General features: G+C 41.2%; 2 protein-coding genes across 3 annotated transcripts in view; both read left to right on the top strand.

Moving 5' to 3' along the window:
• Positions 1-3,996, top strand: part of FBXW10B (F-box and WD repeat domain containing 10B) — a 37,898-nt gene extending 33,902 nt beyond the window's left edge. For both annotated transcript variants that reach the window (XM_054975254.1, XM_054975256.1), the window contains exons 13-14: positions 646-828; positions 1,954-3,996. In XM_054975254.1, coding sequence (XP_054831229.1) covers positions 646-828; positions 1,954-2,825 — 1,055 coding nt within the window. In that variant the 3' untranslated portion in view covers positions 2,826-3,996. The remainder of the gene's footprint in view (positions 1-645; positions 829-1,953) is intronic.
• A 3,188-nt stretch (positions 3,997-7,184) lies between these two features.
• Positions 7,185-20,070, top strand: TVP23C (trans-golgi network vesicle protein 23 homolog C). The gene is made up of 7 exons (XM_054977699.1): positions 7,185-7,268; positions 8,873-8,955; positions 9,530-9,674; positions 11,997-12,086; positions 12,387-12,518; positions 12,619-12,747; positions 18,294-20,070. The coding sequence occupies exons 1-7, from the start codon at positions 7,257-7,259 to the stop codon at positions 18,324-18,326; spliced, it is 624 nt and encodes a 207-aa protein (XP_054833674.1). The 5' UTR covers positions 7,185-7,256; the 3' UTR covers positions 18,327-20,070.
• Positions 20,071-21,584: the final 1,514 nt, after the last annotated feature.

Genomic DNA, 21,584 nt, shown 5'->3' with positions numbered 1-21,584 from the left:
TCCTCCATGATAGAAATAAAGAATGTGCATTTCTAGCATCCTCTAAATATTCCTCTGCAGCCTCCCAAATCATAGGGCTATTAGCTTACATTAATGCCATGACTCCGGAGATCAATTTTCCTGAAGTTAGAAGGGGTGGCTGAGGAGAGGAGAATGCAGCAAAGATCGCTGGATAAAATAGAAGATTACTGGATAAAACCCGATGTACTTTCTTATTTGATGCACTATACCATAGCGTAAAACTTTGTAGATCAGACCAATAAGAACCATAACATCCAGGTTAATTCCTTAGAAAATTCTCAAGTATTATTACTTTGACAAACAAGTTCAGTAATTGTTTAGGAAATGTTCAGGTATTACAAACAAGTTCAATATTTTAAAGTCAGCTAGACTTGCTGAAGGAAAAAATAGCCATCAAGAGGTATATTACAGAAAAATGTTGAGCACTGCAGATGAAACAGATCTGATTTTATTATGCTTACTATAACACTGACCCATTGATCTAAAAAGCACAACTATGGAGTGAAGTTATTTGAAGACTGTAGCTGTACAGCCTATTCCACGTTGTTTTACTCAGAAGCTCTATAGGTCTTACTTCACAGTAAGCATGCTCTGGATTCTAGTTTAGACTATTTTAATTTCCAGGCCTTTATTATGAAATGGTGAAGGTACCTCATTCCAGGACCAGTCCGTATATGCGCAGGAATATAGGATCACAGGACATTCCACTAACTGAGAGAAAAAGGCTCCTTTATCTTGCCAAGTCACAGAAGCGGAAGAGTGACCTAAAGGATTCGGACTCTGTATCAACTCTAAAAGGCTCTTCTGGTAAGGAGCTTTGGCGTATGGAAACCAGTTATCATAATTAATCAAAAGAAAGATGACCCTTAAATTAAGACAACCCCCTAAAAATGTTATTCAGAGCAATTTTTAAAATTACTGGGAATAACTGTAACTTGTGAGTTTGAGATGACCCCACCTTTTTATGGCATACCTGAAAAAAAGCGCTGATATGCTTTTCAGTAAATATAGTAGATACATTAAAGGCATTGGATGTTCCTTTTATCCAGTTGTGGACCAAGGCTGCTGAATGGAGATTCTGATGATGATGAAGATGATTCAGATTTTATATGTACCAAATAATTTGAGATGAGGACCTTTTGACTTAGATTATTTGTGCTGGATTCAGTTCTGCTGTTATAATGATATTAAATTGCCGATTAAAAAAAATAACTGAAAGGGCCTTGGTGGGTTGAGAGTAGAAGTTGTGGAAGCTACTGCTTGGGGATTTGGGCAGGGAAATCCTGTTGCTCCTGTGCTGCATTGGCAGCAAAATAACAGATCCCTAGGGAGGCCCATCAACTGGGCCATTCTGTTTCCCCTTCTGGTGGTGTGCAGGGGCTAAACATCAGCTCTGCGGCCTTTGTTGCCACTGTCCTGTTCCATTGTGAAAACTGAACCAAGAGCCCTTTCCACTGAACTATGCCTATTGTTGCACTAGTCTCTGCACCCTGCCCCATGTAGCTAGTGGTGATGTCAGGGCTGCAGTGGAGTGCCTGCTGCTTGAAGGCATGCCTTCTTTGAACTACTTTCTTGGTTAGGATGCTGGTGTTGGTTGTGGGGGCTGTGGTTCTGAGCCTGGCTTCTTTTTTTGTCCCGCCCCCTACCTTTCATGAGAAGGGGGAGTGAACCTCAGAGTATGGTTGTTTGCCTCTAAGCAGCATTTTTACTGCCAGTCAGGCCCTTGCTGGGGAAGTGGGAGGCCTGCAGGGGAATTGGCAGTCAGGCCTCTTGGAAATTTACTCTAAGGCCTCTAGCTTCTTTGAGGCCTAGAGGCCCAGGGCTGTAACAGGAGCATTTCCGACTCTCTCAATAGCACTGCATTCACCTCGTGATAACCTCCCAAAGGGCCTAACCTTGTCTATCTTTTCCATTTTTATTTAATGGAAACAGATGATGCATCAGAACAGGAGTCTCTAGTCCCTCCCTCTTTCCTTACCAAGAATTCTGAGGCTTTGCTAAAGCACATGAAGATGCGGAATGCTGGCACCCCCATAGCTAAAGACCAGGCACTCCTTGCAATCAGCACAATGCATCATGCCTACAAGGCTGACCAAGTCTCTGCCAACATGGCATACAACATGAAAGTCAAAGATGCCTGGGGTCCTACCCAGCTCCAGAAAGACCAGCCGAAACAGACTCCCAAAAGCCCAAAGCAGCAAGACATGGATCCATCAGCTCAGCTGAAACAACTGAAGGCTGCGGGTGGCATTCTGGGCATCAATAGGATTTCCACCCCTTATGAAACCAAAACATTGCAGCTCAACTTAAAGAACTCCCTGCTTGGGGATAACGTGCAGTCCTTCATTCCCGCTCCATCTATTACACGTTCCAAGTCATGCAGCAACCTGTTAGAAGAGACAAAGATACATTCTGGCCATGCCAGGATCCCATCTCCACCAGTGGGTGGGCGGCAGCTCATAGGTTTTTTTACAAGCTCCAATGAATCCATCAAAGTACCCCAAATGAAGATCGCCCAGCCCAACGTCGAAGCAGTTTCGCAGAGAAAAAAATGTGTCGTTACCTGCATGCCAAACCCATACAGGCTCAATACTGGATTCAGGCTGTTGACGCCACAGCAAATGAAAGAGTATGAAGAAACTAAAGTGTTTGAGTATCAAGCCAACCAAACAAAAGTTATAGCAGACCGACAAAAAGAATGTAAGCATGCCTGGTTAAGGAAAATTAAAGGTCTTCCAATAGACGGCTTCACCAAGGAGGGCAAAATTGCAGCCCCTGAACTTGGAGAGAATGTTTTCATCTGAACTTAGCTTTTCAAAGGCACCCACTAGCTCTTCTAAACAAACACAAAGGAAGAAAGCTGATAAAAGAGGGTTTGGGGACTGTTTGAATGTTTGCCTTCAGCTGCACCCCTTCTTTCAGAAGACTCTGACAAATTCTACCCAATTATATACAGGTATAGCTGATAAGGTAGGTGCTTCCCAGGCTTCAGCTGGGGAATCTACTTTCTTCCCTAAACAAACATGTGCATGTTTAAAATTGTTCCTGGTCACTAGAGAAAGGCTTATTAGCATGACACGACAATGATTCTGTTTGCAAGCTTTTTTCCAGTGACTTGTCTGAGAGCACGACCAATAGATGCATTTTCGCAGAATAAAGACACCCTGCGATGACAACTGTTTTCTCTGATTCCTGTTGTGTACTAAGCCTGCTTCTTGGGTGACTCACTCACTTTGGACACAAAATATTGTTCTTGCCTGGCAAACACACACAGAAAGAACAGGCAAGGGCCTTCACACATTTGATACTGTTCCTTTAACAGCATCCTTAAATTCATCCCTTCAAAACGGGCTTTCCAGTTTGTGATCGGCAGGCAGGAGATTCCTTATCTTCTTGACAGGAAGATCAGCAGACCCATCATGTCCCAGGGAAGCACAGTATTGGTTTTAGCTGCCCATTCTCAACACCGATCTTGTGTGGCGCAACGCACAAGAAGACTGATCAGGTAACCCTCAGCCAGCCACAAGGCTTTAAATAAATGGAAGTTCCCCTCTGTTTAGAAATTAGCAGACAGAAGAAAACACAATGTATGGATTATGAGTAATACCAAGATGTCTGGGGAGAAGTTGAGGAAAGTAAAAATGACCCAAATCTGGAGCCCGTATTTCTTTTCTTAGGACTTTGTTTCACTACCTTCTTTTAAAAGAAAAATTAAGCAATCCAATCATCCAAGACTGTCAGACATACAAGTCGCCTGATTATATGATGGCTTAGTATTTAAAGTCATATTGATACCAGTGAGAGAGTTAAACACACACTTGAACTTCACCCATTAAAATCAATAAGCTTTGCTTCGAATGTGTCCAGTGTCACTTGAAAGGCTTTAATTTCAGTTCCACAGTTGCCCTGTTGCGTGTTCTTGTGCCAAGAGAGCTCCAAGAGATAATTGCTCAAAGAGTATACATAGTTTTGGGGCTCCGATGCATCATACAGGGTTTATGTATCCAGCAGCTACATTAAACCTTCTTAGGTATGTAATTGTTGTTTATGTGTAGCTTGTAAATTTATTTTGACTGTACTACTCAAAGACAACAGTCTTCATGCACAATTAAACATAAATAAAACAGTAAGATCAGTCAATAATGGATAGAAAAATATAACAATATAGAAAAAACATAACAATTACATAATATTAACATGTGCTTCATGTTATCTAATGTCAGTCCTAGAATTGATTATGTTCTGTTTCAGCAATTCTTCAACTCTGTATTGGATCCTTGCTAATGCTTTGTCTTTGTAAAATCCTATGACATTGTTTATGGAAATGTCCTTGATACTGATTGTACTAATCTCACACTGTAATCCACCTTGAGTCAGTGAGAAAGGCAGACTATAAATGACATAAATAAATAAATAGTTATATAATCCTTCAGCAGTACCTATTAGATTTATAAATAGGATGGATTAATTTTACCAATATATATACTGGCAAGTTCTTACTTACAACTTGGTTGTCACAAAATTCTGAAGAACTCAGGATTTGTCCCTGCTTCCCTTGGGGCAACAGGCTTGGATGCAGATTACTTTTAAAAAACAAAATTCAAATATTTAAAGTCTGTTTTTATATATGAAGGTGGTGGGAGTGGGGGAGGGAATGGTTTTATTTTGCAATACAGGAGAAAAAGAGACCAAGCAGACAATCCTATCCATGTTTGGTCAGAAGTAAGTCCTGTGGACTTCAGTGGACTAAATTTCAAGTGTGAACAGAATTCAGTCCTCTTCATATTTGCGAGGGGAAGGACTGATGACAATAAGATGGTTCAGCAGAGGCCGAACAGGATGAGTAATTACAACTAATGGACTAGGGCAGTGATGTTCAGTATGTACATCGGGACCATCAGATAAGCTACAGAGTCCCTCCTCCTGGGTTGCAAGCTTTTACAGAGCTGCCATTTTTTTTCTTTTCACTGCCCTTTGTTTTGAGAAGAGCTGCAGAACAACAAGGTTAAGGTCTTTCAGTAGAGAAGGATTCCTCTGAACCTTACCTCATCCCTCCCTGTGATATACCTCCTACTGCTTGGCTTGTATTTCTGTCCCAGCTCTTTCAGACTCCTACCTATAGGCACTTAGGTTATAACTTTTGTTCTCCTTCCTGTAATTACTCTGCTGTCATGTGATTTCCTGTTTCACGGTTGTGGCTCACTAGATTCCGAGTATGAAGAACTTGAAAATTGTTGGAAGAGGAGGAATCAGCGCTGTCCCTTTCCTCAGGTTTCAGAGGGGGACAAGCCAGCGTTAGAAAGATAGAGCGGTCAGGGCACTCTGTTTACTACTCTGACTATCCTTTGATAGGTAGATTGCTATTCTCAGGATTGCCACCTCCTGACTTTCTCCCTCTCGCTTTTCTCTTCCTGGCTTTGCTCCAGACACCATCTCTCTCTCCTCTTTCTTATCAGAGTATGGCGTTCCTACCATAGAGAACTCTTATTTCCTTTCTAAATATAAGCAAGTGTATGTTAATTTCTCTCCTGCACACACACCAGCCAGCAGAACAAGCTCACCATCCTCTATAATCATGTTTCCACTGCTAAACGATAAACTCTGCTAACGGCCCAAACATGGAATCCTTTAATTAGATTTCTGGGGCCAACATATGATTTATTTATCAAAAACTACTGTAAATGTCCTACATCAAGCAGTAAATATACATCTGTTGGTATTCAATCAAGTGCTAGTTGTGGGTGGGAGTGGGTATTGAAACAGGTGACAAATGAACTAGATTTAAATCTTTGCAGCAGTATTAAGTATTTCCTTCACTGTATGGCCCCCATCTGCAATATGACAAAAGCAATGGAAATTTTCTTGATACTGTATGGAAATGTCCTTGATACTGATGGCAGTGTTTATGGAAATGTCCTTTATTATTTGTTTATTTATTTGATTTATATTCCGTCCTTCCCGCATCAGCAGGCTCAGACACTGTATGGAAATGTCCTTGATGTTGATTGTACTAATCTCACACTATGTAATCCTCCTTGAGTCTCAGTGAGAAAGGCAGACTATAAAAGGCATAAATAAATAAAAATAATACTTGACAGTTTATTTCTCTTTTTCTACAACAGGAAGGAAGCATTTACAAATCATTAATTTTTAAAACATGCAAAAATATGAAAAACAACAATGAAATCTAAATAAACAGCAAACCAAAGAAACCCCCTTAAAAAGTTTTATGCATGAAGTCTCTTCTACTTTTTAGCAAAGGGGGGTGGGATACATCACATATAATAATAAAATCATGGATTTCTGCTTCGTCTCCTATGAAAACCTATCGCTTCTCAAAGAAAAAATTCTCACAAATAACCATGAACATCTGAGCTGCAGACAAAATAATGGTCAACTCGATTGCTTCATGAGCTGTTCCCCTGCTCGTTTACTACTCCTCAGCTAAATTTTAAAAAAATACTTATTGAAATATTGTGGGAAGGCTGAACTGGTGGGAGTTCCCGCTAGAGTTGCCAGACTCCAGGTAGTGGCTGGAGATCTCCTGGAATTACAACTGGTCTCCAGGCCACACAGATCAGTTCACCTGGAGAAAATGGATACTTTGGGGGGTGGACTGTATGGAATTATGCTATGCCAAGGTCCTCTCCGTCCCCAAACCCCACTTTCTCCAGGTTTCTCCAGATTTCACCCCCCAGATCTCCAGGAATTTCCCAACTTGGAGCTGGCAACCCTAGTTCCCGCTAATGCAATAAATCAAGAGATTAGCTGTTCTGCATGCGTGGGTTTCGTTTTACATTGTTTCTTTAAATCTTCAACAACGTAATACATCTCCAATAAATCCCTCTCCAATTAATAATAATAATACTCATGCTGACATGGTGCACCTGAGTCCCAATCACTGCCGACCTGAACCTCCCCATCTATGCAACTCTAATGAAACCAGCGGCACTTCCCGTTCTCGGTCGAACGGGAGAGCAACCAATCAAAACAAAGCACACCGAGGGCGCGCCACACACTTCCAGTCTCAAACTGAGCGAAAACAGAGGACATTTACCATAAAGATATTAGAGGCTAGAGTGCCCGACAGAATCATGGCCGCCGCCTATTTTTCTATTTGCTTCACCGGAAATGCCGTTTGTTTCCCTTTAGCCTTCAGCGCGGGCGTCGCGTGCTGAAAACGTAGACGGTTGCGCGGAGTGGACGGTGGTGTGACGTGGCGGGAGGCGGAAGCGATGCTGCGGCAGGTGGGCATGGGAGGGGGAGCAGGTGGTGTTGTCCTTTTGGCCGTTGCAGGGTCGGAGGTTGCCGCCACATGCTGAGGAGGGCCGAGAGCTGCGGGAGATCCATGGGAGGGGACGGCTTTTGCGAAGGGCGGCAGAAGTTGTGGGGGTCCGTCAGTCACGGACCCTCTCTGCTCTCACATCCAGTCCGCTAAACACACGGGGTGCGCGCTTTTTCTTTTGCCCCAGGTGGTCTATATTTTATTTGAATCGCATTGTTTTGAAACTTCCAAAGAATTAGACAAGAGGAGTAGGCGAGCGCGTCCCTTGCAGTCAAAATAAATAAATCTTGAGGAACCTCAAAGATGACCGGTTTTTGTTCCAGCATAATCTGAGGTGGACTAGTCTAGCGCCCGCTTTCTCAGAAGTGTGAGGTCGTAGGTGTTCGTTAGGTAGACATTCTGTGTGACCGTTGAAAGAAAAAAAATGCAGACCGCAGTGTCGGAGGACCATGAAATGAAGGAATTATGGGGTTAGACAAAAGCGTGTAAAAGCCCCAAGTCTGCTCAATTAAAAAGATCAGGTGATGTGAAAGGGTTTTATTTGAGACTTCTGAAGGCTGCTGTCAGTCAGAGAAGACAATATTGGTCTTGATAAACCAATGTTCTCACTGGGTTTAAAGAAGGATCATGTGCTCAAAAGTACAGTGGCCCTTCACAAATTTCAGTAACTTCAATATCTCTAATTTTGTTGAGCTAGGTAACACTATTCATAATTGAGGTGTCCACCCATAGAATTTCCTCTGGAAACTCTAAAAGTATTCTTTATCCATAATAAGTGAAATGTTTTTGAAATGTGGGAGACTCTGGGGCAAGGGTTTACAGTATCCTCATAAAGAAAATGAGATGTTTAAAATGGGGCTATCTGCACAGAGCTCTCTTCTGTGTTAAAGAATTTATAATTGATTAGTCAACTGCATTTTAACTACGTAATTGGTTAGTGGGTTAAATGTCAACTCATTTGCATATTACCAAAGCCATAGAATTGTAAAAGTTGAAGGAAATGTGATATTTTAAACTGTTAAACTAGTAGAACTAAAAATACCCTTAAAAATAAGCAAATGTGCCTTGATTTCAGCCTCATTAAAAGTTGCCCCATAGTTAGTTGTAATCCAAATAAAATTTTAGTTGGTTAGATATACTGTTGAATATTTTTCACCCTATTTTTAATCAATTTGGTAATATTTCCTATACAAGTTCAAGTTATGTATCAGTCCACAGAGAGGCTCATACCACCATGGCTTTTTAAATTCTGTAGATTTTTTTCAAGATTTCCTGACTTAAAACTTCATTGACTTGATTCTTGCACACAACATTTCAAAAAAGGAGATGATCTATGTCTCCTGTGGGAGGGAAGGTGGCGTGGTATAGCCTGATCTTGGAAGCTAAGCAGAGTCAGTATTTGGATGGGCAACCACGAAGAAAGACTCTGCTAAGGAAGGCAATGGCAAACCACTTCTGCTTCTCACTTGCCTTGAAAGCCCTTTGCTGGGGTTGCCATAAGTCGGTTGCAACTTGATGGCACATTACTCATGCATGCTATGTCTCCTTTAATCCTTGCCTGCACAGGAGAGTAATGATGATACGGAAGATGTGTCACTCTTTGATGCTGATGATGAAACGTCCAGGAGGCCCAAGAAATCAAAGATAAAGTAAGTGCTGATGCAGCACAGTGGCATCAGACAGTCTATGTCAAACTACAACAAGCTCATCATTGCATGTGGTTGCGTTGTCCCCTTGTTTTAGTAGGAATGTTTGTAGGAAAATGCAGGGTTGGGCTGCGGGCATCTTGTATGCCCTCTCTTTCAAAATGTATGAGACAGAATATGGATGCTAAGATATTAATGGCCATTCTCGCTAACAGACTTCAAAAGGTTATTAGAACCTTGGTGCATGTAGACCAGGTAGGATTTATACAAAGTAGACAAGGAACTGATAATCTTAGATTGGTCACTGATCTGATTGCATTAAATAGAAAGAGATCTGATCAAGTTGCTATTCTTTCACTTGATGCTGATGTATTTTGTTGAGAGATTCCACTTCTTGTAATGACCTATCTTATAGACTCTATTATTTTTTTCTGTCTGGCCCAACACTGCTGACTTTATGAAGTGCCACTGTGTGGGAATTATGATTGAAGCTGTAGCCATGTTCTAAGCTGTTTGGGGTATGGTTGAGTAAACATGAACCAATTACTGAATTGCTGTCTTCCCGTATCTTTCACAGACATCCAATAGCTTCCTTTTTCCATTTGTTCTTCCGGGTCAGCGCAGTATTTGTCTATTTACTCTGTGAATTATTCAGCAACAGCTACATTGCCTGTGTGGTGACAATCATCCTGCTTCTGTCATGTGACTTCTGGGCAGTGAAGGTAAATCATTCCTTTGATGTATGGTGGTTCTTCATCATGCTTGTTATCAAAGAAGGGAACAAGAACAAACGTTGTTGGGACACAGGTCCAAAGACTTTAAACTAGATGAACTAGATGTTTTACTTAACCAGAAATAGAGTTTATTTATGCATAATAGTTTCAGAGTAATTCATAAGCACGATGGTTTCAAGATAAGTACAGATCTTCAAACAGTTATAAAATGTCTCAGTCACAAAGTCTTATTTTTTCCCAGTTGCCACTTAGGCTGATTTTATATGCAAACTCAAACATGCATACTTTTCACGGAATAACTCTTCTTTCTCACAGACACCAACTGACTGAACTGCTCTCTAAAAGCTTGCCATTCACTCCGCCCACTAGGATACAGCTACCATCTAATCCTAACACACTTCACTCACCCATCCAGCCTACCTCCTTCTTTCTTTAGAGGCCTGCATTTTTGTTCAGAGTAAACGTACTTTTAAAACCCTATCTTAATTAGCAGAAATAAAATAGACAGTTTACATGGCAAAACATTACAGGTATGCTTGTTAATTTTGAGTGAGTGCATTTTCAGAGTTATGTGCAGGCTCGTTACCTGTCCAGGAGCCAGAAACATTTATGGTAGAAGCAGGGCTTTTTTTCTGGGAAAAGAGGTGGTGGAACTCAGTGGGTTGCCCTCGGAGAAAATGGTCAAATGGCTGGTGGCCCCGTCCCCTGATCTCCAGACAGAGGGGAGTTGAGATTGCCCTCTGCGCCACTCAGCGGCGTGGAGGGCAATCTCAACTCCCCTCTGTCTGGAGATCAGGGGGCGGGGCCACCAGCCATGTGACCATTTTCAAGAGGTTCCGGAACTCCGTTCCACTGTGTTCCAGCTGAAAAAAAGCCCTGGGTAGGAGGATGGGAGATACAAAGCAGAGATCATTCTATCCATTTAAGCTTATCTGAACTCGCTTTCGGTTCTCAGGAGGGAGCTAGTGCAATAATCTTCAGGCATGTCACCACTGTGGAGTATCATCCTCTTACATCATTGCCAAGCTCTGATTGGTAAACCAGATCACCTCATGTAGCTATGGAATATGGGATAAAAATGGACAGTTCAGTTTTGCCCATACATGTGCATTCTCTATGGTGGCTCCCATTACCTGAAGAGGTCTAGTAACATTCTCCTGGCTTTCTACAAACTATACAAAACTTAATTATTTAGGAGGGCTTTTTATACAGGTAATAGGGCTGTGCTGTAAGGAAATGGTTCAGATAAATGCTTTGGAAAAGAGATGGGGACTGTGGTCTATACTACTGTGTACTGTCTGTTGCTGTAAGTATGCTCCTATTTTGTCTTGGCATTGTTTCAGCTGTGTATCAGATTTCTGCTTTTTCAAATTTCTGCAATCCTTATACAGCTGTTGAGCGTTTTGGCCTGTGTAATCTGCCTTGAATTGCAGCAAGAAAGGCAGGCTATAAATAAATAAATTTGTCCTAAGTTTGGGGTCCAGCCAGGATCCCTACCGTTGGCCACCTGGATTTAAAACTGTCTTAAATCCTGGAAACTTTGATAATACATTAGACTGGCGTAAGATCATGTCAGGTATGTTTAGGTACTAGAATATTTAGTTCTTTAGTATTTTACCTTTTTTTGCATACTAAGATTTAGTATTTTAGTATTTACCTTAATAAATATAATATTTTACTTCTGTGTGGTGGTTTATTTGTTGGTGGCTTCAATTTGAAAACCATATTTGAGCAAACTCGGCCCTCTGCTACCTTTTGTAACTTTTTGGCAGAGCTCAGCACAGCTGACCCCCAGGTACTGTTCGGTAACACCTGAGGTTTTATTCCCCAGCTTTTAGTTAGGGCTTGGTAGGGAAACAGGTGGCATCTATCGATTTTGGGGATAGGTGGTCCTTTGCGAAGGCCCCCCTAGTCCTTTGTGTTCTTGACAACCACAAAATAACAAGTGGGCTTGACAGGTCCTTTTGAGAAGACAATAGCCAAGTTGTTTTGGGTGCGAATGTGCTGCCACTTCTCTGGTGGTGTGTGGTAACTAAGTGTCCAGGTCAATCAACCCCCGTGGGGTTGCTGAGAGCGTGTTTCAAAGGACTAGTATTGCAAGAAGAGCAGCAAATACATGTACAGTTATATTTGTGCTGCCTTTGGTTGCATCACTGAATAGCATGGAAGAAATGGGAAAATTGGTCCTCTTCTGCTATGTGCATGAAACAAAAAACTGATGAGCATTATTAGACATTTAGTTAAGAACACTGTATGGTTGTTTCTGCAATGCTGTAAGTTCACATCCTCTCTGTTGCCCCCTCGCTCTAGAATATCACAGGGAGGTTGATGGTTGGCCTTCGTTGGTGGAACCAGGTTGACGATGATGGCAAGAGCCAGTGGGTGTTTGAAGCTAGGAAGGTAAATATCTCCCTGTTATCACAGGCATTAAATATATGTGTATTTGGTGATGATGGTCATCGGGGCTGAGAGAGAGTTGCATTGCCGACCACTCAGAACACACAAGGTTCTGACCAACAGCTGAATTTGTATGTATACATGTCTCTTGTAACCAACAGCTGATACCTGGTCTTGCCCCATTCCCCTGCTTAAAAAAACCACACAGATGAAGCCCATGTAGTCTTTTATAGGAAACAAATGGCACTGAGTTCTTGAGCTTTAATATTGTGCAACTATAGTTTTACTTCTTAAAATTTTTAGGCATCTACTCCAGGGAAAAAAGTCGCATCAGAGGCAGAGTCCAGAATCTTCTGGTTAGGACTGATCACATGCCCGTTGCTCTGGGTGATCTTTGCTTTCAGCGCCCTCTTTTCCTTCAAAGTGAAGTGGTTGGTGAGTTGAGCAATTGGTTGTCTGGTAAATGCCTGACTAGACTAATCCCTCTGTGGGCTGACTGTAGTAAGACCCCAGTTTTGTGCTATGTCTTTCATAGGCAGTGGTGATCCTGGGTGTAACATTACAAGGAGCTAATCTTTATGGCTATATCCGGTGCAAAGTGGGCAGCAGGAAGAATCTGACCAGCCTGGCAACTTCCTATCTAGGCAAACAGTTCCTGCGGCAGGTACTTCTGATTTTGTTTATATAACCCTTTTTCCTGCCGTCAGTGTGTGTATATGTGTGAGAGATCTGTATTTCTTCCTTCACTCAGTACAGCTCAAACCAATGATAATAAAACGATCCAGCGCCTGTCCCCAAACCTTCACTGACAACTTCAAAGTTTAAAGGCCTTTTTTAAAAAGCATCTTTTATAAGCATGATTTTAAAAACTTGCCAATTAGGTGGCTTTCCTTACCTCTGTAAGGAGGTACTTCTGCAAGATGTGTGCAACTACAGAACACTTGCCAGATTTAACTCATCAGTGGAAAGCAGCCATCAGTGTGTGATGCTGGTGTCTCAGTAGGCAATTGGTGTTGGTGTTGATCAATTGATTTTACATTTTTTTTTTTAGAAAATTTTTATTGGTGAGTATACTTTTCAAATTCAATACATACATTCCCTCAATATCTAATTAACCCTATCCCCCACCCTTTTCCTCCCCCACTCTCTATCCAACAGCTTTCCAACCCTTACCCCCTCTTATTACTTGATAATTCCCTTAGTTTAAGCACATTCTAATTTTTTTCCCAGGTATTCTATCATATATATCAAATATCCTATCAATATAGCATGCTTCTATCAATTATACTATCAAATATTCTATCAGTATAATATACATCTATCAATTATACTATCAATATAGTATAAATCTTATACCCCTCAATATAGACCAGTATGATATGATATGATATGATATGATATGATATGATATGATATGATATGATATATAACAAAAGTCTTAGTTTAAACATATTCTATTTCTTTTAAACATATATTCTATCAAATATACTATTGTCATTATAATATGTATTAACACCCCTACTGTGCACCCTGCCACCAATGTGGCACCGCACACAGCACCATACTGCACATTCATTATATAATATACAATCTAATCTACCAACATAATAGTATATATAGTATGCCCCATCAGTATATTTGTTTAACTATTCCCTTATTCATATACTGTGATAAAGGTATTACTTGTCATAACCTCCCTATCTTATTCTTTAAAAAATCAGTTCTAAATTTCATCCCTCTTCTGCTATATTATAATCCAAGCTTAGATTAAAATAGATATAAATTCTTAATGGTAAAGTCACTTCTCTCTTCTGTTTAAAATGTCTTATTTCAAAAGTTCTCAAACTGCCACAGTTCTCCTTTCACATCCCATTTTTTTTCCAAAAATTGTTTCAGTTTCGCCCAGTCCGCCAAATACTGTCTCGGATCTAGGTCTTTAAGTTTTCTTGTCATTTTATCCATCTCTGCCATGTACAGCAATTTGTAAATCCAGTCCTCTACAGTAGGTACTTCTTGCACTTTCCATTTCTGCACATACAGTAATCTTGCTGCAGCTGTCATATAAAATAACAATGTTCTATTTTGCACTGGAACATTCTCCATTCCCAAATTTAGTAGCAGCAGTTCTGGGTTCTTATTTATTTGGGTTTGTAACACCTCATTAATTACTTCTATTATATCTCCCCAGTACTGCTTCGCTACTTCACAAGTCCACCACATATGGTATAATGATCCTTCGTGCTTTTTGCATTTCCAGCACTTATCTGACATTTTAGCGTTCCCCAGTGCAATTTTCTTCGGTGTTAGGTACCATCTGTATATCATCTTGTATACATTTTCTTTAATATTCGTACATGTTGTAATCTTAATTGTATTCTTCCACAAGTGCTCCCATGCCTCCATTGCTATTTCTTTATGGAAATTTATTGCCCACATCACCATCTGTACTTTCACTGTTTCATCCTCAGTGTACCATTTTAGAAGTATCTTATAGATCTTTGAGATTTGTTTCTTGCCTTCTTGTAGCATTACTTCTTCCAATTCTGTATTTTCCATTCTTATTCCTCCCCTTGAACAGTCCGATTTATAAAGATCCCTTATCTGTCTGTATTGAAACCAACTATAGCAAGGAGACAATTCTTCTTGTGACTTTATTCTTAATGTTGAATATTGTATTTGTGTTATCTCCTTATAAGAATTGATTTTACATTTTGTATGTTTTCTGGGGCAACTTGTTTTGGCCCAGACAGTGATAGGCATTATTATTTATTTGGAAAATGTATTCACTGCCTCTTCCAAGAACTGCATAAGGCAGCTCACAAAGTGAAAAATCTTCTATATAAAAGGGTAAGCGTGTTCCTGACAACTCACTTCCTACCCAGGTGTGCCTCCAGAGGGCGCTGCTGTGGAGGGAAACCCAGGCAATGCAGCCCGTCCCTCCAGAAAGTGCACCATGGTAGGAAGCCGAGGTTGGGATCAGGCGTGGAGCAGGAGGCAATGCCCGCCCTCCCACCATCACCCAGCTGGGATCAGGAGCGAAGCAGGTGGCAATGCCAGCCCCCCACCTTCATCCAGCAGGGATCAGAAGCAGAACAGGTGGCAATGCTCGCCCCCTGTTGTCCCCCAGCTGGGATCAGAAGTGGAGCAGGCAGCAATGCCTGCCCCCCCCTCACCCGGACGGAATCAGGTGCAGAACAGGAAGCAATGCCTACCCCTCTTCACTGGACTGGGATCAGGAGCGGAGCCAGCCAAAATGCCCTCCCTCCCTTCACCCTGTGGGGATCAGACATGGAGCAGGCAGCAATACCTGCCCCCCCCCTCACCCATACGGAATCAGGCGCAGAACAGCAGGCAATTCCTGCCCCCACTTCATCCATCTGGGATCAGTAGTAGAGCAGATGGCAATGCCTTCCCCCCCTTCACCTGGCCGGGATCAGTCACAGAGGAGGAGGCAATCCTCGCCTGCCCACCCTCCCCTTTCTGGAGCCTGTTGTATTTTTTCTGACAATGGACTTTGTTACTAGTTGAATACATAAGGTTTATAGTGAATTAGGTTTCAGCTGTCTTAGAATGCTGTGAAATGTTTTTATTATTTTTTTTAAGCCCAACACACAAGCACTCAGAAATGCCTCACCTAGATTCTTCTCTGAGTGCCTTCAATAGAAGCCTAATCAGCTCTCTGTATGGCACTTTTTGCAGAAAGTGTGATATCCACAAACGTAGACAGATCTTTAAAATGTTAAGAGGAGATAGTCCTGTAAATATAATTATTGATCCCCGAAAAGATTATGAGATAAACAGCACAGGTGCACTGAGATATATCTGATAATGCTCATTAATTTTTGTAGTGAGATTAAAATAACTAAATTCTTACAGTTAAAAGGCAATAAATCTACTGTTTAACTACATTAATTGGCTGTCGAAGATTAAAACTATGCTGAGCTCATCTGACCATCTGGTGAACTTTCAGAGAGGTTAAGAAAACTGCTTCAGAACATACATGATTTAAAAATCAAGTATATATGATTTAATATGCAACAAAACATTCTGATAAGTAAAATGATAAATAACTGTTGAATTTTCAAGGATCACTAAGAGGTATTACAATAAAACCGTTTCTGAAAATACTGGTCTCACAGTAAAATTACTAGGCCCCATGGCAACCTGGCACCTGGGATTTGTTGAGCCCTGTCATAAATAACCAATGAAATTGACCTAACAGCACCCCCCTCTGTATTATATAAAAGTATCTTCCTGAAGCAGCCGAACAAAACTTAAAAGTAAAAGAGCAAGGAATGAACTAAACAAAACATATTTGTTTAATTAGCAACCCACCCCAAAAGAAACAACCACACCTAATCATAGAGTACCTATCAGTTCCCTACATTTCTTGTGTTTAGGGCATCCTTCTTGCATCTTAATCCAGACTTCCACCCATCTGTGTTTTGTCCTGCATTTGGTTTTGGAGACATTCCCTGTGACAGTATCTGTTGGTGCCTCCACTGCCCTGCTGATTAGCTTTCAGATAGTTTTTGATGTTTCCAACAAATACAGCAGGTTACTTCAGCTGTATTGTAAGACTTCTTAAGGTCCAGTAGGATGTCAGTTCTGACCTGAAGTAACTGAAATTTTGTTTCAGTGCAAGTGAGCTTCCTGGTTCACCTTGGAGACCGACATCCACTGGTTTAAGTCGTTCCTTATGGAATGGACTCAGGGGGTTGCTGTTGATGATCAGCTACCTTTACCGAGGGAATTATCTTGCAGGGTTCCATGGAGTGTAGTCTTATTCCCCATAATATTCAACCTCTATGTAAAGCCTTTAGGAGAAATCATTTGTACCTGTGGAATTGGATGTCATCAATATGCAGATGATACTCAGCTTTTTATCTCACTATCCAAATCCCTTGGTGATGCAGTCAAAGTCCTAAGTTGCTGGCTGACAGCTGTGGTCAGGTGGCTTGAAAGCAAACAAATTGAAACTGATCCTAGACAGCTGGTTGGGAAGGTGGAGATTTTGAATGACGTTATGCTTCCCACTTTCGGCAGGATTCAGTTGACCCTTGCAGACTCAGTTAGGAGCATAAAGTTTATATTAGATCCAGCATTGCTGCTAGAGAAGTAAGTAAACGCAGCTGCAAAAATGGCCTTCTCCCAGTGCAGACCTGGCCCCCTACCTTGACATGGCTGATCTGGCTACCTGGATTCATGCCTTGGTAACATTGAGATAAAATTGTTGTAATGCACTCTACATAGGTCTCCTTTCAAAGTCAAATCAGAGACTTCAACTGGTGCACAATGCCACAGCTCGATTATTATCAGAAGCTAGGTGGTGCATGCATATTACTCCCATTCTGCAGTTACTCCATTGGCTACCCATCAGTTACTGCCTATACATGTACTGTGGTGGCCTCTACCTGAAGATGTCAGGAAAGCTCCCACTCTCTTGGTTTTCTGCAAACTGTACAAAACTGAATTATTCAGGAGGGCTTTAAACTCTGGAAATAGGTCTTGGAAGATATCTTGGGAAAGGGGCAGGGCCTATAGACTATACTGCTGGGTACTGTCTGTTGGTATAGATATGCTCCTACTGAGAGTTTCCACATCATTTAATATGTTCATGTAAAAATACTTACGTTTTGTTTCTGCAGTGTTTCATATCTGTATTTGGTTCTATGCTTGTTTTCACATTTCTGCAATCCATACCCCATTATATTGTTTGTTTGGATGTACCAGCCGTTGATTGTATTGACTTACACTGTGTAGTCCACCTTGTGTCTCAGTGAGAAATAACATAAATAAATAACATCATAAAATAATACAGGAGAAATGAGGTCCCAGATCTTCAGTTAGCTTTCATTTTAAAAAGAAAAGTCAGAGCACTAAACAATAAGCTTCTAGTTGGCAAGTGCACATCTAAAAGCTATTCTAATAAGGGTGATTTTTCCCCCCACCCTTCACTTCATTCACAGTATTTGAAACTTCTCTTGGGAGCTGTGGCTGTGGTTGGCACGCAGACCTCATTTTGAACTCTCCTCTTGAGGCCACCTCAGCAGTATGCACTGCTTTGCTTTTATTCAGCTTGTTAATACAGGATCTACTTTTCCAGAAATGGAGAGCTTGCCATCTTGAGAGATTTCCCCCTTGCCCTCCAAAGAATCTTTCTGCTTCCTGTTTAGCTCTAACCTAACGCTACTTTGCTTCCTTTTGTAGACTGTAGCCAAAGAAGAGCAAGCCGTATCTTGAAGATCACAGAGTCCTCTTTGTTTTGGTTCCTTCAGAAGAATGAGAAATATTTCCTTGGCTGTGTGAACTGGAGATTTATAGTCTCTGTGTGGATTTTTATAATTAAATAATCTTCTAGAAGCCCAGGTTGCTGGTGGTTCTGTGCAAATCTTATTTTAGAAGTTTAGCTACTGGAATCTTTAGACCAGATTGTTCCAGTTAGGCTAGTAAAACTCCTTGGTAGTGGCTATTTATGCCACGACACAAGGAAAGTTAAGGACAAGGAAACCGTTCCCTTTGGTATTTATGTGACATTCTATCCCAAAGTCCCAGTGCTGTGAATGGGATGAGATGAAGAGAAGAATTTGAAAAACTGGTAAGAAAATTCAGCTAAAGGGCTAGAAATGGAAAGAAGGCTTGGTAAGGCTTCAGCTGGAACAAAAGGACCCAAACTTACACAATAGACTGTGTAAAGACTTCTGCTCTTCGGCTTGCAGCCCTGCTATTTTCTAGTGTGATTTTCCCTCTGCCATACATTTTTGAACTATGACATGGTTTAAACCTGTTCCCCCCCCTCCCCCCAACCCTCTCCCTTCAGGTTCTCCTCCCCCCCCTCCCCACTGGAAGGCTGAATTGTAATGATGTAGCTGAATAGTTTACCAGGATTATATAAAGATTGCTCTTGCATTTTTAATTTTTGCCTGAAGGGCCAGCAGAGCAAACAGGCAGAGGAATTTATCTGCACCTTCATGAGGTTATTTAAAAACTTGTTGGGAGCACTGGGAATTTCAGCACATTGGACCATACACTGAGGCAGCCATTTCCTGGGCTATCAGTGAAAAGTAGATAATCGTGTTTACCGTATCATTTTCTGTAGCAAGTTATAGACTAGTTAAGCAAACAAGCTAGTAAGTCCCTTATGGAAGTGTGCTTTGTTCTTGACACTGAAGAGAGCTGACAAGTGTCATGATCTGTCTATGTAAGTTTTGATTTGTATGGGTCACTCTGTGCATATGCCATACTATGCTTAGAATGGGCAAACCAGGGTTCTATCAGATCTGGCCCCAAGATGCTATTGTAAAGCACAGAACCGTTTAAAAAAATTAGTTCAAATAGAGAAGTGTAGAGGCTGATGAATACAACTTTAATCCTGAGAGTACCATGTGAGGAAGTGGGTGCATCATGAACTGTTACCAAACTTAATTTGTGTATCCACAACTTACAAGTGTGTGAATGGGATTTAGGAGAACTATATTTAATTACCATGAAGAACAGGCGGCAAAGCAGCTCTGGTTATAAAGGCGGGTTAATAAACTGTTGCCTAATGATGGCTGAACTTTTATGTAGAAAAGAAGAATTTGTAGCTGGCAAGTCTCTGTATGAGGGATTGTTGATCATTTACATTTATGTTTGGATACCTGGATAACAGAAAGCTGGAGCTTTGCTTTTGGTGGGCACTTAAAGCAACGTATTCAAATTGTAAAAATCTCTGACCTGCATTGTGCATGTTTGTGAAACCCCTCAAATTAATACGTTTTTCAGAGAACTATATTTTTTAAAAAATTGTCTAACGGGACTTTTTTGATTGGCCTGCTGGCTTTGTTTATCTGCAATTATGGAAAATGTCTTTTTTGTGCTGATTTACAACTCCTGTTTTTAACCAGCTCTCCTGTAGTCCTTGTTCTTTGTATGGTTGGTCTTTGCCAGCTTCCATTCTTTGTAACAGATTCTCCTCAATTGTTACATTAAAAAAAATCAGGTTTCATTGCTCTACAGGATCACACAGACTTATTTTCCGTTTTAAAAGAGTGGTTGTAACTCCTTTGTTAAATCCTGTTGCCTTCTTAGGATGCGTTCGCTCAGTGTCAGCCAAGTAGTTGAGCTGTTCAGCAAGCAAGATCGCCCCTAATGAGTTAGAAGGCAGTCCAAGGGCATCCAAGCTTGGAGGTCCTCAGCGTTGGGGCAAGATGGGCCCTCTGATTTTGTGAGAGTGCTCTTGGTGCTGCCTAGAAATAGTTTGTTTGATAACTTGTATGAGAGAACCCCATCACAGATCTAATACTTCAGAGAGGACTTTCAAGTGCTTTTCAGTGGAATCAGTTCACACATTCAGTTGTGAAACAGCAAGTGTACAATAAACAATGATGATCTGTATGTGTGAGCCAGGCCAAAATTTTACATTGTCATCTGCCATCCTCAGGGTTTTCCTTCTCTCCAATTCAGATGAATTTCTAGTCTGGGCATCACTGATCTGCCATACTGATTTGAGTCATGAATCTTGTTCTACAGATATTCCTAGGTTTATGCCGAACTCATGCCTTATCACCAAACAGCCCAGAATCCTTTTAGATTTAGAGAGCTCCCCCAAAGTCATTCTTCACAGCAGATGGCCCCAAGGAACCCCATAAAATACCTACATGCTTGCTTGCAGTGATGGTATGAATTCTTGAACCATTTTTCCATAACGGAGTTCGCTGAAAGCCATTGTGGCATACGACTGATCTAGGGACACCAGAGTTCGATCAACATTTTACCATGATGCTCAATATGCTAACTGTGGCAGTCTCTCACACTCAGCATAGCCTACCCCACAGGCTTGTGAAGATGGCATGAAGGGGAGAAGCATGTATGCCACTTTAGGGTGAGACAAATATGTAATGGACAATCCTATTTTGCATGACAGTGGCTTAAGGGGGGTGAGCTTATTTTAGGAACACAGAACTATTAAAATCCATTCACATTTTTCTTACTCTGCTTGTTCTTATAAATTCTTTTGCTATGGATGAATCTCTTCAGTTTCTTCACATAAGGAATAAAATTCCAAGTAGTAGTGACTTCTGCTTTTGTTTTGCATGTGCCTTTTTTATACAACTTTGCATAAGGTTGGACATAGCAAAATTCTCTTATGCAAGGAACACATGAAAAGATTTCCCTTTTCCCCATCCATTCTTTTTAAACCAGAAAAGTTGATTTCCCTAAGGTCACAGGACCTGTGTGAACTAATAGCCATGGAGGATGGTGGGCTGCAGTGAGAACAGAATGGGATGGAATCACTCCTCTTCCATCAGTTCACCTCTCCTGATGGAAGAGGTCTGAAAGGGAGTTTGCTTCCTTTCCCCTGTCACTGCAGCCCAACAACCTGCATAGCTAAGGACTGCTGGGGAAGAGGAAACGGGGGAGATCTGTAACTCTTCTACTGATGGGGTTGCCAGATCCAGCCCGAAGTCTACACCAGAGTTTCTTTAATGAAACCATTTCCCCCCTTCTGTATAGCAGAAT

The sequence above is a fragment of the Eublepharis macularius genome, chromosome 4 (genome assembly GCF_028583425.1).
Source record: "Eublepharis macularius isolate TG4126 chromosome 4, MPM_Emac_v1.0, whole genome shotgun sequence".
In the NCBI taxonomy this organism is placed as follows: domain Eukaryota; kingdom Metazoa; phylum Chordata; class Lepidosauria; order Squamata; family Eublepharidae; genus Eublepharis; species Eublepharis macularius.
This window is presented reverse-complemented; position numbering and strand designations above follow the sequence as displayed.

What these genes read in the sequence shown, in the direction of transcription:
- TVP23C (XM_054977699.1), top strand. An exon ending in CCCAAGAAATCAAAGATAAA is followed by an intron (nt 8,956 to 9,529) that starts GTAAGTGCTGAT and finishes TATCTTTCACAG; the next exon opens with ACATCCAATAGCTTCCTTTT. An exon ending in CCTTCAAAGTGAAGTGGTTG is followed by an intron (nt 12,519 to 12,618) that starts GTGAGTTGAGCA and finishes TGTCTTTCATAG; the next exon opens with GCAGTGGTGATCCTGGGTGT.